Below are 20,063 nucleotides of genomic sequence, written 5' to 3' on the forward strand. Positions count from 1 at the left end.
GTCCCAAGAAACAAAGAGATCTTCTGTTGGATCTCACAATTAATCTTGATGGTTGTACAGTCATCGCAAAAGGACCTCGGCATTACTCTGGACCCTGATCTCTCTTTTGACGAACATATCAAGAATATTTCAAGGACAGCTATTTTTCCATATTCGTAACATTGCAAAAATCTGAAACTGTCTGTCCAAACATAATGCAGGAAAATGAATCCATGCTTTTGTCACTTCTAGATTAGACTACTGCGTTGCTCTACTCTCTGGCTACCCGGATAAAGCACGAAATAAACTTCAGTTAGTGCTAAATACAGCTGCTAGAATCTTGACTAGAACCAAAACATTTTAGCATATTACTCCAGTGCTAGCCTCTCTACACTGGCTTCCTATTAAGGCTAGGGCTGATTTCAAGGTTTTACTGCTAACCTACAAAGCATTACATGGGCTTGCTGCTACCTATCTTTCCGATTTGGTCCTGCATTACATACCTACACGTACACTATGGTCACAAGACGCAGGCCTCCTTACTGTCCCTAGAATTTCTAAGCAAACAGCTGGAGAGGCAGAGCTTTCTCCTATCGAGCTCTGGTGGTCTGTCTATCCATGTGAGAGACGCAGACTCGGTCTCGACCTTTAAGCCTTTATTGAAGACTCATCTCATCAGTAGGTCATATGATTGAGTGTAGTCTGGCCCAGGGGTGTGAAGGTGAACGGAAAGGCACTGGAGCGACGGACCACCCTTGCTGTCTCTGCCTGGCCAGTTCCCCTCCGAGTCACTGGCTTACTGGTGCTCTTCCATGCCGTCCCAAGGAGGGGTGCGTCACTTGAGTGGGTTGGGTCACTAACGTGATCCTCCTGTCCGGGTTGGCACCCCCCTAGGGTTCGTGCCGTGGGGGAGATCTTCGTGGGCTATACTCTGCCTTGTCTCAGGGTAGTAGGTTGGTGGATGAAGATATCCCTCTTGTGGTGTGGGGGCTGTGCTTTTGCAAAGTAGGTGGGGTTATATCCTGCCTGTTGGCCCTGGCCGGGGGTATCGTCAGACAGGGCCACAGTGTCTCCCGACCCCTCCTGTCTCAGCCTCCAGTATTTATGCTGCAATAGTTTATGTGCCTGGGGGCTAGGGTCAGTCTGTTATATCTGGAGTACTTCTCCTGTCTTATCCGGTGTCCTGTGTGAATATAAATATGCCTCTATTTATTTCTCTCTCTTTCTTTCTCTCTCTCTTCTCTCGGAGGACCTGAGCCTTAGGACCATGCCTCAGGACTACCTGGCCTGATGACTCCTTGCTGTCCCCAGTCCACCTGGTCATGATGCTACTCCAGTTTCAACTGTTCTGCCTGCGGCTATGGAACCCTGACCTGTTCACTGGACGTGCTACCTTGTCCCGGACCTGCTGTTTTGGACTCTCTCTATAGCACCTGCTGCCTCTAACTCTGAATGATTAGCTATAAAAGCCAACTGACATTTACTCTAGAGGGTGCTGACCTGTTGCACCCTCTACAACCACTGTGATTATTATTATCTGACCCTGCTGGTCATCTATGAACGTTTGAACATCTTGGCCATGTTCTGTTATAATCTCCACCCGGCACAGCCAGAAGAGGACTGGCCACCCCTCAGAGCCTGGTTCCTCTCTCGGTTTCTTCCTAGATTCTGGCCTTTCTAGGGAGAAACCCCCCCTTTGGGGTTTTAGGCTGGGTTTCTCTACAGCACTTTTTGACACCGGCTGGTGTAAAAAGGGCTTTATAAATACATTTGATTGATTGTGTGTGTTTATGAGGCCAGTTGATCTCTCTCTCGCTCTCTCGCTCTCCGACTTTGTGGAGGGCTTCCTAGCAGCAGTAGACCTCTCAGGATGAGAGGAGGCATGAGGCCAAACCTTTTCCTGCCACCCGGCATTCCACAATCCATGCACCAAACCCAACCGCCAACCACTCTCCCTGCTGTAGGGGTGGCAAGCACTGATACCCTTTAATGTACTTTAAGCAGGGCCCCAGTGTACAAATAATACATGGGGAAAAAATGCTAATGTGCGCAAAGCCCAAAGCCCCGGTGATCGCTGGCGCCATCCAGGCTTGGCACGCGTCGTGTGTGCGTTCCCAGTAATATCGGAGGGGGGATACGGTAATTGCCACAGCTTCATTTGCACTCGCAATTTTACACCTGTCTCTCCTCTCGAGTGGGATCGTGCTGTAGTCATTTGAAAAACAATCAAATTAGGCTATGATCATTTCAATGTGCTTTTCGTTTACCGTATGATGGAATCCTGTGATATTGAAATCATACAATAGTGGCGTTTATCCAGCGAAGAACCCACTGGGAATTTACATTATGTTGAACATGAGAGAACAACAAGAGCTTGAAGTAATGAAAGGGAAGGCCGACTTGCAATATGACACACTACAACAATACCTTTTTTCACATTACTGAGCATGAGCTAACATGAGCCAAGCCTAGATTTACTGGGCTGACCTGATTACGAATCCACCAGAGTTGCTGGAACTGTGCAGGGATGGACAATGTGAAAGGAAAATACCTGAGCCAGCATAGTACAGTTTGAGTCAATACGATAGTGTGCACAAGTGATTGCGGGACTGGGTTGACCTTTACATTATGACCATTGGGACACCCCCCTGACTGGAGCAGAGGCCTTTGGGAAAAAAATAGGGGTATCCTTGGGCATATCTGAAATGGCACCCTATTCCCGACGCAGTGCACCTCTTGACTCAAAAGTAGTGCACTATACAGGGTCCCATTTCCGACTCAGTCATCTTTAAATAAACTCTGCAGAGAGCTATGGAATGTTCCAGAGCAGGTTCTAGAGTGGGGTGTATGGTTCTAGTGGGGTTTGAGAGCTGGTTCTAGAGTTCCACTCACCCTGGCGCTCTGTCCGGCGATGAGCTGGTCGTCCTCTGTCTGGACGCTGGTCCTGCTGCGGGCATCGTAGTCCTCCTGCTCAAAGTCTGAGTCATCCTCCAGCTCCTCAGGTGTCTACAGAGAATGGTGGGGGGGGGGGGGGGGGGGGGGGGGGGTTTAGAGGGAAAATACAGAGAGAGAGGGGGATAGAGAGGGGGAGGTAAAGGTTTGGGAGAAGAGAGAAAGAAGGAGAAAGTATTAGGGAGAGAATGGAAAGGTGTGTGTTGGAGACGAGAATAGAAATGAAAGAATAGTAGATGTAGGCGAGAAAGAGGAGATATAAAGAGAGAGAGAGATATAAAACATGATGGCTATTAGATCAACAGCTGCAGTGTCACACGACACAGACATTTAATACATCAGTCCTCAGACACATCTCTATCTCCACACTTCCTCTACTGTACGTCTCACTTGCACACTTCTCCTTCTGCGTCCCGGGTTGAGTCTGTTTTTAGTCAGAGTCTGAGTGCAGATAGGCCTTCCTTGTCACGTGCGGGGCGGCTGGCGGGACAGTAAGTCAGATCTCCTTGTGTTGAACTATTCAGCCTTTCTTATACGCTTGCTCTGATTTCAAGTCCCTTGCATCATTGTTTTTAAGAAGTCTTGGCGGTGGTTTACACCACGCACCATAAGAGCACTATATAGCTCGCTGAAACAGTGGGATCAAGCGGCACAAAGGGAAAAGGGCGGGGAGGGTATAAATGGCCTCGAGAGATTCCGTGATTTTCTTTTTTCTTCTTCAATCTTCAACTTGTGTCTAACTGCTATCTCACAACGAGACGGGGTGGGGACGTGACAGACGTTCTAGACTGGCAGGACTCGGGGACGAATCAGTTCATGTGTTCGAAACCAATTAAGAGCAGGGATCTGGGGGCGGCTTCCGGGCCAATCGGGAGGAAGTTAGCTGAAGTGAAGAGTGCGATGAGTGGCTCAGTCGCCCATCTGTCAACAATGTGTCTATCATCACAACACTGTAAACATCGTCTATACCGTCCTCATCTCCAGACATAACAACCTCCTCTACAAGCTGAAGAAGCCACTAGTCCAAAAAGGTGGTTTTTATTGAAAACAGCTTTGGAGACGCTTCTCGCGAAGACAAACCGATCTCTCGCAAACCCACCACACGAACATGAAGACGTTACAGTTATGCGTGTCTACACGATACGAAGGCAGGAAGGATAACAGACGCTATATCCGACAAATGTCAATATCTCGCACATCTATTCTTCGTGTGGTACATAGAGGAGGACGAGGAGAAGATTGTAATGTGTGTGCGTTCCAGATGAATGGGAGATGGCACTGGAGTGTATAGCGATTGTTTTACGAGCTCCTGACAAATTCTGCTATTTTGTGTGTTTTTATACGCTGATCTGATTTTATTTTTTTTATTTTTTTTTTACATTATGTTTTCGTCATCGTTTCCAGTGACCGATCGCTACTCATTGTATATCTATTATTACTTCCACTACTACGTGTCTTACTTTTCTATTGTTTCTCTATTCTTTTTTTCTTCTGCATTGTCGGGAAGGGCCCATAAGTAAGCGTTTCACTGTTAGTCCACACCTGTCGCTTACAAAGCATGTGACGAATACAATCTTATTTTATTTGATGGCAGCCTATTCCCTATACAGTGGCACGCCTTTTGACCACAGCGCTATGAGCCCTGATCAAAAGTAGTGCACTATAAAGGGAATAGGGTGCCATTTGGGACGCACCCTGGGTGAGGTTTGACTGCTTGCACCTCCTGCAATTGAATCGTTTCCCCTTTGTTCCCGGAAGAATGGATATGTGCTCCCTTTGTGTGTGGAAATGAATGTGAACATTGAAGCCTTGTTTTAGTTGAATTGCGTGGGACGTTCCAGTTTCTGGAATGGACATATAGCAGATGTCTGTGTACGTGTGTACGCGTGTGTTTGAGTGTGTGTGTGTGTGTGTGTGTTTGTGTGTGGAATGCTATTTTATTAACTCTCTACACACACACACCCGACCATACTCAACTTCTGAAATTAACACCGTGAAGAATTGCCCCCATAATCCCTTTCTGTTGTAGGCTACAACTAGGCCCTGCCAGCAGGTTCTAAAGAAATCATTTCCCAAAGAAATCCATGTACACCAGTTTACACGGGAGCAAAAAAAAAACACACCACAAAAACATCCTTCAGACGTTTTCACATGAAAGGCTACACATTGTATTACGGAAGTTAGGCTACACAACGACGAGAAATCATAGATCGTCCTCCAAGTCTCCAAGAGTAATTGAACTTGGAAATAGATTATGAGGCTGGTGGGTCGTTCTCGGCCCGTTAAAAGCCTCTGTTTTACATTATTTATCAACATCAAATTATTTCCCCGTAATTAGATTTTTCTCGCCACCGCACTGGGAAACATTCCAGCAGTCCAAAGTTGAATACATTTATTTGCACAGTGGTGTTGGGAGAAGGGGGGTACGAGAAGAGAAAAAATGCTTTACTGTATGGTAAGGCATGAGAGAAAGAAATGCTAGACAAACACCATACTGTATACAGTGTGGTGTGGCCGAGTCTATAAAAATGACTAGGTAATAGGCTTTGTTGTAACATCAATACAAAGTCCAATAACACAGTCTATGGAACTAGCCTTACAGTATTATGTTATAAGTAAACAAGTCTTGTCAGAGCCAGAACAGCCCATAGGGTAGCAGCCTAATTCAATTTTCTCTAGCACTATTAGCAGACTCTATTTTTAGAGTCTGGTATAACTCAACCAGGGATTGAACCGGTAACCTTCCAATCTCAGGGTGGATACTGTAACCACAAGGCCACTGAGGTGATCTACAACTACCAGCCCTAAAGTCTTATGTCATGTTACACTGCACCATAAGGTTTCGTGTGAAGCGTGAAGTTCTTTGTAATTTAATTTCCATGTAATTTAATTTCTCATGCATTGACATCAAATCAGGGAGATTGTTTGTGATTCATCTTGGGAAAATGAACGTTCCATGTGACCTCACGCACGGCACATTCTTGAAATTGGATAATAGAAAGAAAAAGTAATAAGATAATGAGAAAGAAAATGAAAAAATAAGATCAATCCTAATGTATACTTGCTCATGCATTGATGTCAATGGGAGAATAAGTGTCTCTCTCAGATGGCACCCATGTTCCTATATAGTGCACAATGTTTTATGGGCCCTGGTCAAAAGTAGTGCACTGTAATGGGAATAGCCGGTGTCATTTGGTACGGAGTCTGTTCCCAGCATGCTTTGAGAAGCGTGAGAGGAGTAAATGAGGAAGTGGACATACCCTGATCATAAGAACGGCTTTCCGTATGTCACGCACGCCGTCGTAGACCAGACGGGACGCGTCGATGAACTCGTTCTCCTCGAAGGGCTGTGGGGGGTTTGTGCTCAGCGCCTCGATGGCCACCTCCACTTGTTCAGCGAAACGGGGCATGACTGGAAAAAGGGATGGAGAGAGAGGGAGGGAAAGGGAGAGAAAAAGAGAACAATGAGAATAGCGACCAGAACTTACTTGACTCAGGTCACTCACTTCATTTATTTGAACATTTTAGGCAACATGTCCTACTAGAATGTTTCATCGTGTGCCTTCCTCAGAGAGAGAGAGAGAGAGAGAGAGAGAGAGAGAGAGAGAGAGAGAGAGAGAGAGAGAGAGAGAGAGAGAGAGAGAGAGAGAGAGAGAGAGAGAGAGAGAGAGAGAGAGAGAGAGAGCAAAGGTGAAAAACAAGGATAAACAAAGGTGAAAAACAAGGATAAACAAAGGTGAAAAACACCTTTTTCATATTCTCAAACCAAGGACACACACTCTGCGTGTCAAACACATCTTCTGAAGCGGAGGTCCCAAACTCTGTCAATCTAAAAAAGACGATATGTCACCAGAAATCTGGCACCACAGGGATGGGGCGCAACACACAAGGGGTGGAACAGTGGCAAAGGTACCCACAGGACAAACAGAATAATATTAGTCTGAGGAGAGATTAAATAGCATTAATATCACTGTGCCCGTGGTAGGCTGCTAATGTGCTAGCTTTGGTTAGCAGCCATTCACCTACTAGTGTGTCAGTGCTAGCATGCTAAGGCGCTAGCTCTGGTTGACAGCCACTCAAGTGAACAGGCTGAAAATTCATTGCCGAAACAAAAGGCTGCAAAACAAAAAGTTGCGAACTCCGACAAAAACAATGATTTAGCGGGAATATTAGTTTGGCAAGCGTTGCCAACGGAGCATCTGTATGTTCTCTGTGCGTTCACAGAAGGGGTGTTGAATTTGAATAAAACGCCAGGGCAATCGTGCCGAATCTATTCATGTTGAATGGGACAGCTACACAATCATCTTCAGATGACTGGTGATGATCTGATATGCAGGCAATGTTTAAAGGGCCAATGCAGCCATTTTGATCTCATAATCAAATACTTTCTGGGTAAGAATTCAGTACCTCACTGTGATGTTTTGAATTAAAATGGTCAAAAATAAAACTGAAATAGCTTCTTAGCTAAGAGCAATTTCTCAAGCAATAATTTTGCTAGGACTATCTGGGAGTGGTCTGAGTGGGGAGGGGGAAACTGAAAACTAGCTGTTATTGGCAGAGAGGTTTGGAACTCTCTTTCCTATTGGTCTATTAACTAATTTACCACTTGGTGATGTCAACAGGCAGGTCAAAGCTCCATCGCACCAAAAACAGGCTTTTCAAACAGCTCCTACACTAAAAGACCATTATCATAATTTTCACAATCTCAACAGTATTTTTCCCAACCTCATAGGAAAGCGTGTTCACGACCGCACTCGGCCTTTAATAATTGTTTTAACGCTGTGGTTCTGCTTGAGCAGTAACAGCTAAATCAATGGGTTACGGTTACACCACCTGACTGAGAGAACAAAACTGAGCGGGGAAAAAAACAATATTTAGGTGGATTGACACGACCTTGTTTGACCCAGTCTTGTGTTATTGAATTGAGCCGTGATTAGAGCCGGCCTGTTCCCTTTGCACTGTCAAGTGGACACCAGGGACACACACACACACACACACACACACGCACACAGACACACACACACGCACACACACAGTACCCAATCCGTGTAGATGTCGTGCCGCCTTCACAATTTCAGATTCAGCAGCAAGCGCCTCAGTCTACAGCTTGTACTCATTATCTGTCTACACTGAGCCGTCGTCCCATTTCAGGGGAGAAAAGGGGGCCAGTGCAACAAGACGAGAGGCACTCGCAAAAACCTTCTGATGCATAAAGAAAATACCAAAAAACCTGACCTAATATTCTCTGAGCGGCTGTTGAAATACGTATAAAATATTCAGAGATGCATGATAAAACAAATAGAATCAGAGGGATGGATTTGGAGAGGGGGTTGAATTTGGGCTCCGGGTCACTGGTGAAGGAGAAGAAGCACGTCTAATGAGAATGCTGGAAGGGAGGGTGAAAACAATTAACGGAGGAGGGACAAAAACGACAACAATAACAAAGATTTATTGTGCTAGTGGATATGCTCCTGAAACCCCCCACAAACACGCTGTGTGATATTATTGGAATTCTCCTCAGAGCTCTCGCTCTCTCTTCACCGTGAAGTGACGCAAATCAATTAGAAGCTTAAGCCAGAAAGGTAAATAAGAAAAAATACACATAAACGTATGATTTAAAAACACTGGGGCTGGTTATTATACACCAAACATAAAAGGTGCTACAAAAACTGTTTTAATTTTTCTTCTCACAAATATATATATTTTTTTAATTTGAGTTTAATCCACTTACTGGATAAGCGTAAAATAGGCTATTGGGAATTTTGTGCATGGCTAGGGTTTTTAAATAAATGTTCTCCGAGACGCTTAATGAGGAATGTTGCTGGTGGTAATGGAGCAATTTCACTCATTCCGGTTGAGAAATGATGAAGGGAATTAAACGTGACCGCGTTGGAATATATATTTTTTTCTCCCCCTTCCTAAGCCCAACTATAAATCAAGAGAGAAGTCATGAAAGTACAATGAACAAAGTGAATGCTTAAATATCCGGCAAAGTGCTTTGTGGCACCACGCAGCCAACAAAGACATCCTCGAGGCCTAAGATCACACAGGGACGGCTCCGCTCGCATTGTGACATGATAGACTCCTCATAAGAAAACAAAAACACTTCCCACTTCCGCACAAACAAACCAAACGGCTGTAAATCGCAGAGCGTACCATTAACCTTCAAACCGGAGCCGTCACTGGGAGCCTCTTGGAAAGGAGGGAGGGAACAGAGGGAGGAAATGGAGTGAGGGAGTGCATTGCCAGTCTGACCGGAAGTATCTCCGGCCCCCACCCACCGCTCTCTCTCCATCACAAACACACACGCATGCAAGTACACACACGCGCACACACGCGCGCACACACACACCTTTTTCTTAGCTGCTGCTGAGAGTTCTGCCTACGAGTCTCTCTCTGGGCGGTCTAGTTCGCTCCAACCTCAGCTAAACTGTCTCACCTCGCTGTACATCCTATACCGCTGATTCCTACTCCAATACACTAGTCAGCTTTTATTCTACACCACCCACCCACGGCTGCTGAAGGAGCAGCTCACCTCCTCTCTCTCTTTCTAACTCCCCCTCTTTCCTCTCCTCTCTTTCCCTCTATTTCCTCTGCTCTCCTCTATCTGAAACCCCCGTTCCCGTCATCATAACAACTGAGAGAGACAGAGAGTGACTCCGTTTCAAAACACTGTGTCTGTGTAGTGGGAGAAACACCTGGGCAGGGTGACGCAACTTGGTGGCCATTTTGGAGCTTGTTGATTCTTGACTTAGCTATCACACTCTCCAGTCCTCTCCTCAGTAATGTCATTCCATCAGTTGCTTTTGGTTGGAAAACAGAATGTAACCCGTGCTAGAACTGACATAGGCTTATCTGTCATTCAATACAATATGACATGACTTTTAGTGTGTGTGTGTGTGTGTGTGTGTGTGTGTGTGTGTGTGTGTGTGTGTGTGTGTGTGTGACATGCATGACCAAACCTTGAAGAAATTCAATTTCCAGCGACATGCATAATGACTAGGGTTGCGATCTTTCAATAAATTCCCTGGTTTTCCAGGTTGGAGGATTCCCAGAATCAGCAGGGAAATTTCTGGAAAACCAGGGAATTTATTACATTTGAGTCATTTAGCAGACGCTCTCACCCAGAGCGATTACAGGATAAATTAGTGCTGAGTGCCTTGGTTAAGGGCACATCGACAGACTTTTCACCTCGTTGGCTCGGGGATTCGAACCAGCGACCTTTCGGTTATTGGCCCAATACTAGGCCATATACCAGCTTTTTAATCTACCTTTTCTGGGAAAAACCTTAATGATCAAGTTAAAAAATAAATAATTCTGGGGCTGAAGATTAGTTTAAATGCAGGTGAAGAGAGGGGGAGAGAGAGAGAGAGGAGAGAGGAGAAAGAGAGATAACCCCTTTCCTATGAGGCTATTGATTTACACCCCCTCCTTCAAGGACAAGCCTCAATCCCCAGGTCTGTGTGTGTGAAGTAGAATGTCTGTCAGGAATCTATGGCTCAGCTTAATAGAGTTGTGCAGTCTGCCTGTGTGTGTGTGTGTGTGTGTGTGTGTGTGTGTGTGTGTGTGTGTGTGTGTGTGTGTAATTACTCTCCCATATTGTAGACATGCATGACCAAACCTTGAAGAAATTCAATTTCCAGCGACATGCGTAATGACTAGGGTTGCGATCTTTCAATAAATTCCCTGGTTTTCCAGGTTGGAGGATTCCCAGAATCAGCAGGGAAATTTCTGGAAAACCAGGGAATTTATTACATTTGAGTCATTTAGCAGACGCTCTCACCCAGAGCGATTACAGGATAAATTAGTGCTGAGTGCCTTGGTTAAGGGCACATCGACAGACTTTTCACCTCGTTGGCTCGGGGATTCGAACCAGCGACCTTTCGGTTATTGGCCCAATACTAGGCCATATACCAGCTTTTTAATCTACCTTTTCTGGGAAAAACCTTAATGATTAAGTTAAAAAATAAATAATTCTGGGGCTGAAGATTAGTTTAAATGCAGGTGAAGAGAGGGGGAGAGAGAGAGAGAGGAGAGAGGAGAAAGAGAGATAACCCCTTTCCTATGAGGCTATTGATTTACACCCCCTCCTTCAAGGACAAGCCTCAATCCCCAGGTCTGTGTGTGTGAAGTAGAATGTCTGTCAGGAATCTATGGCTCAGCTTAATAGAGTTGTGCAGTCTGCCTGTGTGTGTGTGTGTGTGTGTGTGTGTGTGTGTGTGTGTGTGTGTGTGTGTGTGTGTGTGTGTGTGTGTGTGTGTGTGTGTGTGTGTGTGTGTGTGTGTTGTGTGTTTGTGCGCGGTGGCGGCACATGTGTGTGTGCCCAGCCCGACTGCCTGTACTATCCCAAACTATAAATCTAACTGGGCCAATAAGTGACAGGGGTCGAAGGTGAGACACTTGTAATAAGCAGAGCGGGTTGGATAGCTTGACCATTTGACGCCTGTCAAAGGGGAGGTGAGTGACAGCGTCTAGCGTCGATCGGCGAGGACATGCTAATAGGGCACAGAGATGCATAGGCACAAAAGCTCACGCAAAAACGTACGCACGGAGACACACAGGCGAGCATGAATACGCACATGCACGCAGACACACCTAGACTTGGGCTGGCTTCTCTGGAGGATCTCAGCCAGGCAGGTCAGAAGCTGATGGACACACTCTAACTAGCTGGCGGTCCTACAACAAACACACACACACACCACACACACCTGGCTTTAGTTTACACAAAGTGCAACACAGCCCAGGACACCACCTGTTCAGTCCTCCTCCACTGGATCCTCTCCTCTCGCTCTCCTCTCATCCATTTTATATCCGTTTTTATTTCCCCCTCTCCACCTCCACGTCGCACTGTCTCTCCGCCAGCTTTCAGGTGGCACCAATTTAGCCTCTGACAGAGCAGGCCCCAGGCCAAACCATGCCACTGTGCCACCTAAAGTAGAGATTAGTCTGTTGTTGTGTGTTTGCGTGTTTGCGTGTGTGTGTGTGTGTGTGTGTGTGTGTGTGTGTGTGTGTGTGTGTGGGGGGCTCCGCTGTCACACTGCAGTGGACGTGTGCAGTCAGGTGGACAGGGCCTTCCAATTAGAGCAAGCTTATGTCACGAATGGTGCCCAATTTTCTTTTTGTTTACTACTTTTCACCAGGGCCCATGGTTAACAGTAGTGTACTATATAGGAATAGGATGCCATTCTGGACACACCCCAGGTGTGGCAGTGGAACAGTCAGTGGTTTGACGACTCCATACGTGGCGGCTTCTATTTCCTTGTATGCTTTTAGACAGGGAGTGAGATCCTTTGAAATCAGGTAACAAACACAAATAGTGTGATCCAACGTGCTAAGCCCAGATTGATTAAGGGCTCAGTTCAATCAGATCCGCTTTAACCGGCATCCTCATAAGGGCGTCGGATGTGGAACTGCGTTCGAGCTGGGAAATCCAAAAGTGGCTCCCGGAATTATACCTTAATTGTCATTGGCTGCATGGAGTCGCATTAAAAGAAATCCAATGTACAAGTTTGAACACTAGAATTGCGAGATGTAATCTACACATAGATGAGGCTGATGGAAACCTCCATTAATTCGTAGCCTACGCTTTCTCGTTCTTTCTCGTTCTGAACTGGGACGGGTGTGGGCTTCCTGACAACGATCAAGAGCTGCTTACCGATTTGACAGCTCCAACGCAGTAACACCTCCGACACTGCCAAAACATCAGCTATGCGGGTGTCGGCTATCGCCGGTTAACGCTTGATCCGATTTAATCTAGGACTTAAAATCGGTACACCGCGGGGGTAGCAAACTGTCCATGCTTCACACTTATGCACTTTTAAAGGATACCGGGTCAACCACGGACGAAACTTGATTTATTCTTAGCCTTGGAAGTAAAAAGAAGAAGAAAAAGCTAAACATAAGAGTAAACAAATGGATAGAGGCGGAAAGAATTACCTGTGGTCCCCTCTTAGTCTCGTCCTGGCACACTGATCTTGCAAGGTTATATAAAATAGGTTTCACTGTCTATGTAAGATACGATCAGTGTGATCAGTGTGGTAGTCCAGGGCTAGTCTACCCCTAGAGATGAGTATCAAACCTGACCCCATATCCTCCTTCCTCACCCTGGCAGCCCCATCCCGCCATCGTTCCTCTCATCCGTCTTTCTCATTACAAGTCATTTAGCAGGGTGGGAAATCTATTGCTGCTCTGTTTATTTACCCTCTGCCGGGATAATGAAAGAGACCACCAGCGTTACTCGAGTGCCTCTCGACGCCGGAGGCAATAAGTCACAAACAAGCATTAAACAAGTCACACACAGTGCCGCCGGGGCCGGCTGTGCTAGGCTAGGCTAGGCCCGTTGTTTACACACACAGAACAGAGGAACCTATGGCCTGGCTTCCTGGACAAAAATGAAGCCTAGTCCTGGAAATTGTTCTTTGGAGTTTCACCAGAAAAAGTGCATTTGAGTCCAGGACAAGGCTTTATCTGGAATGGAGTGTGTGTTTGCCCAGCCAAACTGCATGTACTTCCCCAAACTATAAATCGGACTGGGTTCGTTGTTGAGGAAGAGGGGGGGGTGAGTGACAGTATCTGGCATTGAGTGGCGAGCACACACTAATAGGCTTGCACGAGCGCACAGAGATGCATAGGCACACAGGTAAACACCAATACACACAAGCACACACACACTTGGGCAGGCCTCTCTGACGAAAACTCTTAACTTGATGGCAGTCCTACAGTACACCCCAGAGTCCTGGCTGCAGTTTACACAGGAAACAGCAGACCAAGAAGGCACCTGTTCACTTCTCCGCCACTGACTCCATCCTCTCCTCTCTCTCCTCTCATCCAAATGTCATCTGTTTTTCTTTTTCCCTCTCCACCTCCACATCTCACTGTCTCTCCGCCAGCTTTCAGGAGTCACCAATGTAGCCTCTGACAGAGCAGGCCCCAGGCCAAACCATGCCACCAGTGCCACCTAAAGTAGAGATCTGTCTGTTGCCGTGTACGTGTCTCCTCCATGTTGAAGTCACACACTGCGGTGGACGTGTACAGTCAGGTGGACAGGGCCTTCCAATGACAGTAGGCTGGCTTCTCAAATGTCTTACGTCCCTATTCCCTTCATAGTGAACTACTTTTGACCGTGGCACATGGGGCTCTGGTCGAATGTAATGCACTTCATAGGAACATGGTACTATTTGGGATGCATTCCAGGTGTTGCAGTGGAACAGGGAAAAGGGGATACCTAGTCAGTTGCACAACTGAATGCATTCAACCGAAGTATGTCTTCCGCATTTAACCCAATCCCTCTGAATCAGAGAGGTGTGGGGGGGCTGCCTTAATCGATCATCCACGTCACGGCACCCGGAGAGCAGTTGTTGGGGTTTAACTGGGCAGAACGGGCGAACTTGCCGGCTCGTGGATTCCAACTTGCGGCCTTCGGTTACTGGCCCAACGCTTGACGACTCCATACGTGGCGGGTTCTATTTCCTTGTATGCTTTCAGACAGGGAGTGGGATCTTTTGAAATCAGGAAATAAATACAAACAGTTTGTTCCAACATGCTATCTCTGGATTGATTAAATCATGATACACCGCAGAGTAGCAAACTGTTCAATTAGCATGCTCACACTTTTAAGGGTAACCAAGGACAACACTTGATTTATTCTGAGCCATGGAAGTAAAAATATGAAGAAAAGGCACAAAATAAGATTAAACAAATAGATGTAGGCGGAAAGGTATTATCTGTGGTCCAACCCTAGCCTCGTCCTATAGCACACTGGTCTTGCGAGGTTACATAAATATGTTTCCCTATTTACGCAAGCTCACAAGGTCAGTGTGGTAGCACGAGGCTAGTCCACCCCTAGAGATGAGTATCAAACCTGACCCCATATCCTCCTTCCTCACCCTGGCAGCCCCATCCCGCCATCGTTCCTCTCCTCCATCTTTCCCATTACAAGTCATTTAGCAGTGTGGGAAATCCATTGCTGCTCTGGTTATTCCCCCTTTGCCGGGATAATGAAAGAGACAATCAGCGTTAATCGAGTGCCTCTCGCCGCCGGAGGCGATAAGTCATAAACAAGCCTTGAACAAGTCACACACGGTGCCATCGGCCCAGATGTGCTGTGCTAGGCTAGCCCTGTTGTTTACACACATAGAATAGAGTCATCTATGGCCTGGCTTCCTGACAAAGACGAAGCTTAGTCCTGGAATAGAAATCATGGTCTATGGTTATTCACCATTGAACGTTTGAATCCAGGACTAGGATTAATCTGTGTAGGGAAACCATCCCCGTGGGCGTACTTTCTGAATATGACTATGAAACTGTTGATAGGTGGTATATTCAACAGACCATGGTTGGTTGGCGTCAGTTCTATGTCAACTCAGTTCAGTTCAGAAACGGAGTTTATGAATTGGGAGAAAACGCCCATCATTTTCAATTCAGGGTTTATTCTAATAATTTCAATAAACTCTCAGCTAACTCCATGGTGTTGACCAGGTTCAAATGAATCATCCCTGTTGAATCCATCGACACTACACCACAGAACAGTACATTACAGTACAGTACTGCACAGTAGAGCCTTGTATCAGTGTACAAGCATCACATTGTGAAGCTTTTGCAAAAATAAACGAATCACGGTTATTGATCCGTAAGTCAAGGTATTGTAATCAAGTACAGTAAGTCAAGTAGTACAGTACAGTAAGTCAAGTAGTACAGTACAGTAAGTAAAGTAATATAGTACAGTAAGTAAAGTAGTACAGTAAAGTAGTATAGTACAGTAAGTAAAGTAGTAAAGTACAGTAAGTCAAGTAGTACAGTAAGTAAAATAATACAGTACAGTAAGTAAAGTAATATAGTACAGTAAGTAAAGTAGTACAGTAAGTAAAGTAGTATAGTACAGTAAGTAAGTAAAGTAGTACAGTAAGTAAATTAGTAAAGTACAGTAAGTCAAGTAGTACAGTACAGTAAGTAAAGTAGTAAAGTAATACAGTACAGTAAGTAAGTAAAGTAGTAGAGTAAGTAAAGTAATATAGTACAGTAAGTAAAGTAGTACAGTAAGTAAAATAATACAGTACAGTAAGTAAAGTAATATAGTACAGTAAGTAAAGTAGTACAGTAAGTAAAGTAGTATAGTACAGTAAGTAAAGTAGTACAGTACAGTAAGTAAGTAAAGTAGTACAGTAAGTAAATTAGTAAAGTACAGTAAATCAAGTAGTACAGTAAGTAGTACAGTAAGTAAAGTAATACAGTACAGTAAGTAAGTAAAGTAGTACAGTAAGTAAGTAAAGTAGTACAGTAAGTAAAGTAATATAGTACAGTAAGTAAAGTAGTACAGTAAAGTAATACAGTACAGTAAGTAAAGTAGTACAGTAAGTAAAGTAGTACAGTAAAGTATTATAGGGCAGTACGTAAGTAAAGTAGTACAGTAAGTAAAGTAGTACAGTAAGTAAAGTAGTACAGTACAGTAAGTAAGTAAAGTAGTACAGTAAGTAAAGTAGTATAGTACAGTAAGTAAAGTAGTACAGTACAGTAAGTAAAGTAGTACAGTAAAGTAATACAGTACAGTAAGTAAGTAAGTAAAGTAGTACAGTAAAGTAGTATAGTACAGTAAGTAAAGTAGTACAGTAAAGTAGTATAGTACAGTAAGTAAAGTAGTACCGTACAGTACTGGACAGTACAGTGAAGAGTGCATGGTCACATCTCCGGCCAACAGGATTAGTGCCTGTCTGGGAGATACTATACTGTACTACAACGCCCCGCAAAGTCACTTTGGGCGCTGCCTAAAAAAAGATGGTATGAATAATGATATGAATTCATGAGGATGTGTTCTCCCCTTATCAGAGGTTATTACAGGCTAATGAGAGTCAAACCACACTCATGCAGGAGCCACTCTTCCCCTGTCCCCCTCCTGCCTTCAGTGAAATGAATATAAACTGCCTGCCTCGCTCCTTTTTTTAAGGAAGAGAAAAAAGAGCAAAGAAAAAAGCATGGGAATGTCGAGTTCAAAAGCGTTAGTTAGCGAACGCCAGCTCAGTCAAAGGAGGAGACGTGTCGCACATTAACCTTCATGGGGTCTGGTTGCAGTGGCATGCTCAATTGATGCTGCTAATTGAAATGTAGAAGGCGAGGGAGGGGGGGGGGGATGTTGGGACTGACTTTGACTGGGGTCTTATTCGTCCTAACTATATTTCTCTTTGACGGAGGGCTGTTTTGTTGCTTGTTCCTCCCCTCCTTGTGTTTTAGTGGCGGTGGTGTTTGTTAAATGCCGCCATGCACATCTGATCTGCACCATAAAGCACCTCTATTGATCCCTGGTGAACTTTATCCATCCCCCTCTCTCTATCATCCTCTCCATCCCCCTCTCCCCTCTCTTCAGTGTCCTCTCCCCATTATTCTCTCTCCATCCTCTCCCTCTCCCCATCCACCTCTCCCTTCTCTCCACCCTCTCCCTTTCTCCGTCCTCATCTCCCCGCTCTTCATCCTCCTCTCCCTTCTCTCCATCCTCTCCCTTCTCTCCCTCTCTTCCTCCCCTCCCTACATTTCAGCAGCACGTACGTCTATGGATTTCAGCTACATACACAGCGGAATGTACATATGAGGGAACATACATAAAGAGGATGGAATATAGGATATGTATGTTGACATTTTTTATACGGCATCAAACCCAATCAACTAGACACAAAACATCTATAGCTGTGAGTGTAGGCCACATATCAGTCCTCATCTGTATGAAGAACTGTATCAAACAGTTTGGCTTAGTCATATCCCATGTTTTCATGGTGTCCACTGGTACCTTTTTCATGCTTGGTCGATAGGTTGTTGGTCGACCAAGATTTTTTTTTGTTGAGCAGTAGCAAATATACTTTAAAAAAAATGTGTCCACATTGTCTGATTCACGCTTGTCTGAGTGGACTAATCCATTGCAGAGGCCAACGGGGGTGGCACACCAGTATCACCAGCAGTATATTTACCGTTAATTACCATCATTTCTCATCTCCTATGTTTTTTTGGTTACGATAACTTCTGTTAATGCATTCCATATATTATTATTACACTCTGTCCTTGTAGGAGTGGACACGTCGTTCGCAGAGTGCACAACCTAGGCTATACAAGTTTTGGTTTATTTCATTCCAATTTGTTCATCGTCTTTTGTTTGGAGCACTCCTGTATATCTTGAGTAAGGACACGCACCTGATTACGCATATAGAAGTAGGCCTAGGCTCCCTGGTTTGCACGCAAATGTAGGCTTATAAATGTGCCTGTTTGGGGATGTGGTACTCTATCTGATTGTCTTAACTCACCATCACCGTGGAGCTTGTCAAAGTCATTTTATCTTCGCCTCAAAACAGCAAGTAAACAAAGTCTGTTTTTACATCCATTGAGAATGACAATAGTGCCTCAACGTAGCCTATTTGAAAAATCTTTCCAGCTCTCTCCCTTTCGCTAACAACTCAGCATCAAAGGGGGAAATAAATGTCGTGCTTTGATCCGGTGGAAACGTCATAAAAAAAAAGGTACCTGATTACTTGCACAAATAGCCTACAGCTGTGTCTGTCTGTCTGGAGTTCACTGGTGTGGGAAACTCTGAGGGCCCCGAATATTTTATACAATGTTGCAAGTTTGCTAGCACCCAGCTTTGCCCAAACCTAGTTAATAGTTGATACACTGTTTCAAGTTCCTTGCAGACAGGCCATGCGTAGCCAATGTGATTTATAATATTTATTTTTCTCAGGATATTCTCTGCCTGCAGGCTGTAATGTTTTTATTTGTTGGCTTTATGTAGGGTATTTTAACAGATTGGCAATGGCAATAAATGTTACTTTTAGATTTTTATAATTTTAATTGAGCAATAATGTTGATCAACCACATGACAAGACTTAATTCTGAATGAAATGAAACGGTTCCATGAAAATGTGCACATGAAAATCTTAACTGGCGCGCAGATCAGTAGAAATGGTACGATATTTGAACTCCAAATTTAAAAGGCTGCCGACCACTGGTGTAGCCCATTATCGGCCACTTCAGGAGCTTAAAAGCAGAATCTGCGAAGACCAGCAGCAGCGGGGAGCGAGAGGAGGAGGGTCGGGAAACTTTTCTTCTTCTGGTTAGGCTATATTGATCTCTGGATCCCTCTTTAGTAATTTGTATGTCTTCATTTTTAATCGCAGTGCTTAAAGCAACAGACAAGCTCAGTAGCTTACCTATAGCTGATATCTTGTTTTCATGAGTACGGCCTTATTTCTATTACAGCATGTTGGATGACCGTCATTCATATTCCATTCACCCAGTTCAATGTAACCTCGATAGGTTTAGGCTACTACATGATACTCAAATTTCCCCTATAACCCATCATGAGGTTGCTACAACCTAGCCTATTAATGACATTTTACAACGCAGGTGCACACAGGTCGAGAATGTATTTCTTGATGACAGACAGTGACACATTCAATAACGCCTTGCACACGCTTGCCTGCATCTAGTTTATTTTGGGTGTAATCATTATTCAAACAATAGTTTTTATCGTCGTTTCATTTGCTTACATATTGAAAATGGTTCAACTAAATCAAATCAAGTTTCTTTTATATGGCCCTTCGTACATCAGCTAATATCTCAAAGTGCTGTACAGAAACCCAGCCTAAAACCCCAAACAGCAAGCAATGCAGGTGTAGAAGCAACTATTGTCTTTCTCTTTGAGTCAACTCAACACATTTTATACACTGCAGTGCTAGCTAGCTGTAACGGATGCTTTCACTACTACATTCATTCTCTGATCCTTTGATTGGGTGGACAACATGTCAGTTCATGCTGCAAGAGTTCTGGTAGGTTGGAGGAGGTCCTCTGGAAATTGTCATAATTACTGTGCAAGTCTATGGAAGTGGGTGAGCATCAAGAGCCTCCTAGGTATTTGTATTGAAGTCAATGTACCAAGAGGAGGACGGAAGGTAGCTGTCTACCGGCTACACCATGGTGCTACCCTACAGAGTGCTGTTGAGGCTACTGTAGACCTTCATTGCAAAACAGTGTGTTTTAATCAATTATTTGGTGATGTGAATATATTCAGTATAGTTTTATCGAAAAAGGAAACTTTTACATTTTTATGAAATTCACTGAGGAGGGTGGTCCTTCCCTTCCTCCTCTGAGGAGCCATCACT

General features: G+C 44.6%; 1 protein-coding gene across 3 annotated transcripts in view; it reads right to left on the reverse strand.

Moving 5' to 3' along the window:
• LOC129841328 (catenin alpha-2) overlaps nucleotides 1-20,063 on the reverse strand; it is a 697,172-nt gene that overhangs the window by 54,763 nt on the left and 622,346 nt on the right. For all 3 annotated transcript variants that reach the window (XM_055909550.1, XM_055909553.1, XM_055909551.1), the window contains exons 13-14: nucleotides 6,192-6,343; nucleotides 2,872-2,985 (exon numbers count right to left, since the gene is read on the reverse strand). In XM_055909550.1, the coding sequence (XP_055765525.1) occupies nucleotides 2,872-2,985; nucleotides 6,192-6,343 (266 nt within the window). The remainder of the gene's footprint in view (nucleotides 1-2,871; nucleotides 2,986-6,191; nucleotides 6,344-20,063) is intronic.

The sequence above is a fragment of the Salvelinus fontinalis genome, chromosome 42 (assembly GCF_029448725.1).
Source record: "Salvelinus fontinalis isolate EN_2023a chromosome 42, ASM2944872v1, whole genome shotgun sequence".
Taxonomy (NCBI): domain Eukaryota; kingdom Metazoa; phylum Chordata; class Actinopteri; order Salmoniformes; family Salmonidae; genus Salvelinus; species Salvelinus fontinalis.